The sequence below is a fragment of the Benincasa hispida genome, chromosome 11, assembly GCF_027475165.1.
Source record: "Benincasa hispida cultivar pf3 chromosome 11, pf3_genome.v1.1, whole genome shotgun sequence".
Lineage (NCBI taxonomy): Eukaryota > Viridiplantae > Streptophyta > Magnoliopsida > Cucurbitales > Cucurbitaceae > Benincasa > Benincasa hispida.
In genome coordinates this window covers 42,517,250-42,524,121 of record NC_143488.1, presented here as the reverse complement: position 1 = coordinate 42,524,121, position 6,872 = coordinate 42,517,250, and the positions used below count along the sequence as shown (strand labels likewise).

Here is a 6,872-nt window from a genome sequence, read left to right as displayed (position 1 = left end):
ATATAGGTAGTAATTTCCAATTCTCTTAAGCATTTTTTACTATACTTTCATATTCTCAGGATTCCTCTTATTCAAATGTGATCTCGGTTCAATCATGTCTCATTTCTAAATTCAATGCTATTAGGTGTTAAATTTGAATTATGAATCCTGATCCGGATACTAAGCCTAGAATGTTATAAAAATATAAATATATCATGCCACAAATATACTATTAAAAAGCATAGGAAAATCAACATAAAATTAATTATAACTCATATTGTTATTTGATACTAAGTAGTTTGTGATTTTTTATCTGATTATAATCTAATAGCTATGTGATGCTAAATACTTTGTGATTGTTATTTGTTTGCTATTTGATATTAAGTACTTTATGAATGTCGTATTATTGTTATTTGATACTATGTTGACATATTAACTAGTGTGTGATTGTCAACTCATTGTTATTTGATGTTAAATATAGTTTGTGATTATCTTTGAAAATTGAAAAATACTTGGGTGTATTAAATTTTATCCATCTTTTTGGTCAATGATCACACATGATCACATTCATTCCTCTCCTTCGTTCTTAGGCATCAAAAAGATATAAATTACAAAATTTAAAATTAAATTTGTAATTAAACAGCTTTTTTAATCTCTTTAAAAAAAAAAAAAAGAAAATTTTTTATCCCGTGATGTTTCTTTTTCTGCCGCTATCATTTTTACTTCTATTTTTATTTTTAAATTAATAAACTACAATTATAAATTTACAAGAAACAACGTGAATCAAATATTATCATTTCAAAAAAAAGGAAAAATATTTCTCTATTGTGAATTTAAGGAGCACAATGACAAACAACGAGAGTACGGATATGGAGAATATAATATAATAATAATATATAACAAAATAAATATAGTATTGTTCACACGAGGTTTCCTGAGAAACGTATTTCGTGAGGTTGAGCTTGAGTTTGTGTTGGTGTTGATGTTGACTTGATGCGATGTGGTTCGATCTCTAGTATTCGATCCTCTGATTCTCTCTCGGTTGAGTGGATGTGCTTGACTTGAAGATGAAAGACACCGAACATTCTTGAAGTAAAAGTCTTGGAAGAGTCTTTGTGGCTTCAAAGGTCTTCTGTCTTCTAGAAATGGAAATGCACTTCAGGAGTCTTCTACTTGTTGATGAATTCTCTCTAGATTCTCTGAATGTAGAATTGTTGACCCCTACAAATGAAGAGAGCTTCTTTATTTATGGAGTTCTCATGTGGGCTTCATGAGCTTGGGCTTGGTTGACCCATGGGCATGGTTCTTGGGCCCAATTAGTTGGATTTGGGCTTGGTTGATTCATGAGTATGACTCTTGAGTCCATTTAGTTGGATTTGGGGTTGATTTGACATATGGATCAAATTCAATATATTTTTGGGTTCAGAGACGTTAACCCAAATAATAATATTAAATTGAACCAAGTTAATTTTATCCAATTCAACGGCACGTGGCATCATCGAAATTTGTCTTCAACTCCAATTTGGGGCACATGCTACATTGATCCCAATTTAATATTTTGGAATTTCATCATTAATTTAGTAAACGATGTGGCAATTTGTGGTTTGTCCAAAATTTCTCCTACAATAAATGCCCATTTTTGAGATTTATGCACGAATGTAGGTGGATGATTCTCGAAAAAGATAATGTTGGAATCGACATACAAGTAATCTATTCTTGACCTCGATATGTTCAAATAATGAAACTATAAATTTAGTACATAAGTTTGATTAAAATTTGTGATAAAGTTTGGGACCCGACAAAACTTTAAGAAAAGCTTCAAGTTTTCATCCCAATTTGTTTTGATTTAGAGAAAAAAACTTAAAATTTTAAATTTAGAAATTTGGAATATGACCAAAGTTTAATTTAAGAAAAATTTCAAGCTTTATCCCAATTTAATTTGATTTGGAGATAAAACCATAAAAAATTTTGAATTTAAAAATGAAATTTGTAGTATCGCCAAATTTTTAATTTGAGAAAAATTTCAAGTTATATCCCTAATTTAATTTAATTTTTTTTGGAGATAAAAACTTAAGAATTTGCATTTCAAAAATGAAATTTGGAATGTGGCCAAATTTTTAATTTTAAAAAAAATCAAATTTTATTCCCAATTTAATTTTATTTTGAATAATATTTGGAATATGTCCAAATCTTTTGAAGATAAATTTGAGGATAAAATCTAATAAAATTAAATTTAATACGAAATTTGTTTAATTTAATTTTTTTAATTCAATTTGAAATAAAGATAGAATCAAATTAGGAAATCTAATAAAAATCAAATATTTTAAATCAAATCTCTATTTAATTTGGATTTCCTGATTTGTTACGGAACTTAGAACCTCTATAAATAGAATCCTAAACCCCTTCATTATCATCATCCACTCCTCTTTTTCTACACTTTCCTTTCTCTCATGTTCCTCTTCTTATTCCAAAGTTTTCTTTCTTCTTCTCCTTTTTTTTTTTTTTTAATCCTTTTTTTTCTTTCTTCTTCTTTTTTTTTCCTCACCGTTTCTTTTTCTTTTTCTTTTTCTTTTATTTCCTTTTTTCTTTTTTTCTTTTTTTCTATCTTCCATTTGATGTGATTTATTTTAACAAATCTCTTTAAAACTTTCTATCACCCTTTTTTTAAAAAATATATATATTTTCTAATTTACTAACTTGCCCTTCCCCTCACCCTTTTTTTTTTTTTTTTTTTTTGCAACAAAATGGCCCGATGGATCAATTTCAAAATTCTTTCTACAAGCCCGATCTCAGTCCGTGACCTAAAGACTCCGCCCTAAGCCTTTGAGGACTTTGGCACTTTGTTGGCTTCGATCTTAGTATGCAGCCTGAGGGTTCCATCGGCCTTAACCTCAGTCCTTGACTTAAGCATTCTGTCAGTTTCTAACTCAGTGCTCTAACGACTCTAATCTTTACCTCTTATTGGCTTCGATCTTAGTATGTGGCGTGAGGGTTCCGTTGAGTCCAACCTCAGTCTTTGACTTAAGCATTCTGTCGGTTTCCAACTTAGTGCTCTAACGGCTTTGATCTTTTTCCCTTACTGGCTTCAATCTTAGTACGCGACCTAAGGATTTCATCGATCCCAGCCTCAATCTTTGACTTGAGCATTTCGCCAGTTTCCAACTCAGTGCTCTAACGGCTCTAAACTCTGCCCCTTACTGGCTTCGATTTTAGTACGTGGCCTGATGATTCCATCAGTCCTAGCCTCAGTCTTTGACTTGAGCATTCTATCGATTTCCAACTCAGTGCTCTAACGGCTCCGATCTCCGCCCCTTATTCGCTTTGATCTTAGGAAGCGGCTTGAGGGTTCCGTCGGTTCCATCCTCAATCTTTGACTTGAGCATTCCGTCGGTTTTCAACTCAGTGCTCTAATGGCTCTGATCTCCACCCTTTATTGGCTTCGATCTTAGTACGCGACCTGAGAATTTCATCAGTCTCAGCCTCAGTCTTTGACTTGAACATTCTATCGGTTTCCAACTCAGTGCTCTAACGACTCTAATCTCTACCTTTTATTGGCTTCGATCTTAGTGCGCGGCCTGAGTGTTCCGTCGGTTCCAGCTTCAGTCTTTGACTTTAGCATTTCGTTGGTTTCCAGCTCTGTGCTCTAACGGATCTGATCTCCGCCTTTTATTGGCTACAATCTTAGCACATAAGGCAAAGTTTGGTAGACCAAATGCGAAACCTGGTAGATTGGACTTGATCGCAACAATGAAGTGAAGCAAGGTAGACCAAATTTGGCTGTGCATTTGGGGAAAGGCAAGAGGGTCGGACTTGATCTCACATATGAGGTGGTGCTAGACAGACCAAACTTGATCTAGCGTATGGGCAGAACCAGGTGGACCGGACTTGATCTCACATATGAGGCGAAGCCAGGTGGACCAAACTTGATTTCTCATATGAGCCGAAGTCATACCAACATTTTTGGAGAGGTAGTGAAGCTGCACCAACATTTTGGAGAAGGAACGAAGCGTCGTTACCTGCCTTTTTTTTTGGGGGGGGGGGGGGGGGGGGGGAGAGGGGGAAGCAAAGTTGCACCAATAATTTAGAGAGGAAGGAAGCTGCACCAATATTTTGAAGTGGGAGTGAAGCATCCAAACCTGACTTTGAAAAGGAAGTGGTGAAGCTTCTGAACTTGAAGATGGAGGAGCATTAACGAAGCCTCTGGACATGAAAATGGAGGAGCATCGACGAAGCCTTCGAACTTGAAGATGGAGAAGCATTGACGGAGCCTCTGAACTTGAGCTTGAAGTATCGGTGAACCTTTAGCACTTGAGTTTGATGAAATCTCGGCGAATCTTTAACATATGAGCTTAAAGTATTAGCGAATCCTCCACATCGTTGTTGAATCCTCTGCATTTGAGTTTGACAAAGCATTAGTGAATCTTCTGCATTAACTTGATTTCGTGACTTTAAGCATGAAGATGACAATACAAAGCCTCCAAACTTGAGCATAAAGATGCAGCATCGATGAAGCCTCTAAACTTGAAGATGGAGAAGCACCAACGAAGCTTCTGAACTTAAAGATGGAGAAGCACCGATGAAGCTTCTGAACTTGAATATGGAGAAGTATCGACGAAGCCTTTGAACTTGAAGACAAAGGAGTATCAACGAAGCCTCTGAATTTAAAGATGGAGAAGCATCGATGAAGCCTCTTGAACATGGAAGAGCATTAATGAACCCTCTGAACTTGAAGACGGAGGAGCATCAACGAAACCTTTGAACTTGAAGATGGAGAGGCATCAATGCAACCGTTGAACTTAGAGTGTTAGGAGCAATACCTCGAACTTGGAGACAGAGAAGCAACAATGCAACCATCAGATTCGTAGAGGGAGAAACAGCGGTGACCATCAAAGCAGCAGTCTGATCCTCGAACTTGGAGATGAAGAACCAGCAACACCAATGTCTTTATAGAGGAGATAAAACTGCAACAACTTCTGGAGAAGAAGTGAAGTTGCAGGGAATAATATATATATATATATATATATATATATATATAGAGGAAGCATGGAAGTCGCACCAAACTTGAAAGTCGAAGAGGAAGCAACGAAACATCCAAACTTGGTTTCAATGAGGAAGTAGTGAAGCCTTGAAACTTGACTTCGAAGAGGAAGCAAAGTGTCATACCAAGTGTGTGCTTTTAATTTACTATGTTAGCTCATTACGAGGGATGAACATCTTAAGTTTGTTATGTTGTCCCTTAGGGATGAACATTTTCAATTCGAAGTGTCATTCTTTAATGGGGATGATCAATATCAATCTTGTAGTGTCATATTTAGGTGGTTGTGGTATCCTTTCTGACGAAATGAACTTAAATTTCTTTAAGTTGCCCACGCACCTTTGAAGAAAGGGATCAAGTCATGACATAGTTCAATTTTTTTTGTTTGTTTGAACTGAACTTAAAGTTTCTTTCAAGCTGCCTACATACCCTTTACAATGAATAGGGATAAAGTCATAACGTAGTTCAAAAAGATATATTTTGTTGGGCCGTTCACCTTTTAAGCTCATGTGGGCAAGAAGCAACAAGCAATTTAGGCTCTTGTGATAAGGAACCTTTTTTTTTTTTTTTTTTTACATTCGTTAAGCATAAAAATTCTTAAGAAACTTGCCATTGATTGGACTAACTCTCAATCTGTCTTGATCAATAATCTTGTATGCCCCATTTTTATGGACTTCTTTGACAATGTAGGGCCCATCCTATTTAGGTGTGAACTTATTTCTCGTATGTCTTTTCGTGATAATAGGTCTTCTTATAGCAAGCACTAGATCACCGACTTGAAAAGATCAAGGCTTTACGAGCTTATCGAAAGCTTTAGAAATTCACGCTTGGTGACACTCCAACGCTTGTTGAGTTTCGAGTCATTTTTCGTCCAGTGCTTCCAATTCTTGGAGACGTAGCTTGGCATTGTTTTCTATAGTCAATCCTTCTTGTACCGCCATTCTTAGCGATGGAATTTCTCTTTCCAAGGGAAGGACAACCTCTATCCCATAAACAAGAGAGTACGGCGTGACTCCTGTAGGGATATGATGAGTGGTGCGATAAGCCCACAACGTTTCACCAATCTTTTCTTGCCAATCTCTTTTTGACTTAGAGACAATTTTCTTCAGCAGGTTGCACAACGTCTTGTTGAATTCCTCTGCCAACCCGTTCGTAGCGGTGTTATACATGGATGAATTGTACTACTTGAATTTGAATTTCTCACACAATCTGCATCAAGCTATTGGAGAACTGTCTCCCATTATCTATCACGATTCGATGGGGGATACCATACCGATAGATGATGTGAGTGCAGATAAAGTCCACCACATTCTCTTTCTTAGCCTCCTTTAAAGCGATAGCTTCAGGCCATCTTGAAAAGTAATCAGTGGCTACGAGGATATAAGAATGCTCTGCCGATGACTTAGGTGTTATAAGGCCAACTAGATCAAGCCCCCATGCTTCAAAAGGTAATGAGGCTATAGTCGGGTGTAGAGGCTCGGGGGGTTGGTGAATGAAATTTGCATGATATTGACAAGCTTCGCACTTCTTTGCGTATTCCATTGAATCCTGGAGTAACCCTTAGCCAATAATAAGCCATCCTTTTCAACTGGAATGTAGCTTTGGTCTAGATTGATGCGCGTCGCATACGCCTAAATGCGCTTCTTCCAAAACCTTCGTCGACTCTTCTTTTCCAAGGCATCGTAGAAAGAGTCCTTCAAGGGATGGACGGTACAAAACCCCTTTGTAGTAAATGAAATGTGCAGACCTCCTTCGAAACTTGGTTTTATGGCGAGGGTCGTCCGAAAGTCTTCCATGCTTAAGGTAATCTATAATAGGCTGCAGCTAGTCTTTCTCGTCGGTTAAGTAGACTGATAGC

At 36.7% G+C, this 6,872-nt stretch overlaps 1 protein-coding gene across 1 annotated transcript; it reads right to left on the bottom strand.

Annotated features, from left to right (window-relative positions):
• Positions 1-5,874: 5,874 nt before the first annotated feature.
• On the bottom strand, positions 5,875-6,183 carry LOC150032651 (uncharacterized). Its single transcript, XM_090306967.1, has one exon. It carries the CDS (start codon positions 6,181-6,183, stop codon positions 5,875-5,877), a length of 309 nt encoding a protein of 102 aa, XP_090163093.1.
• Positions 6,184-6,872: the final 689 nt, after the last annotated feature.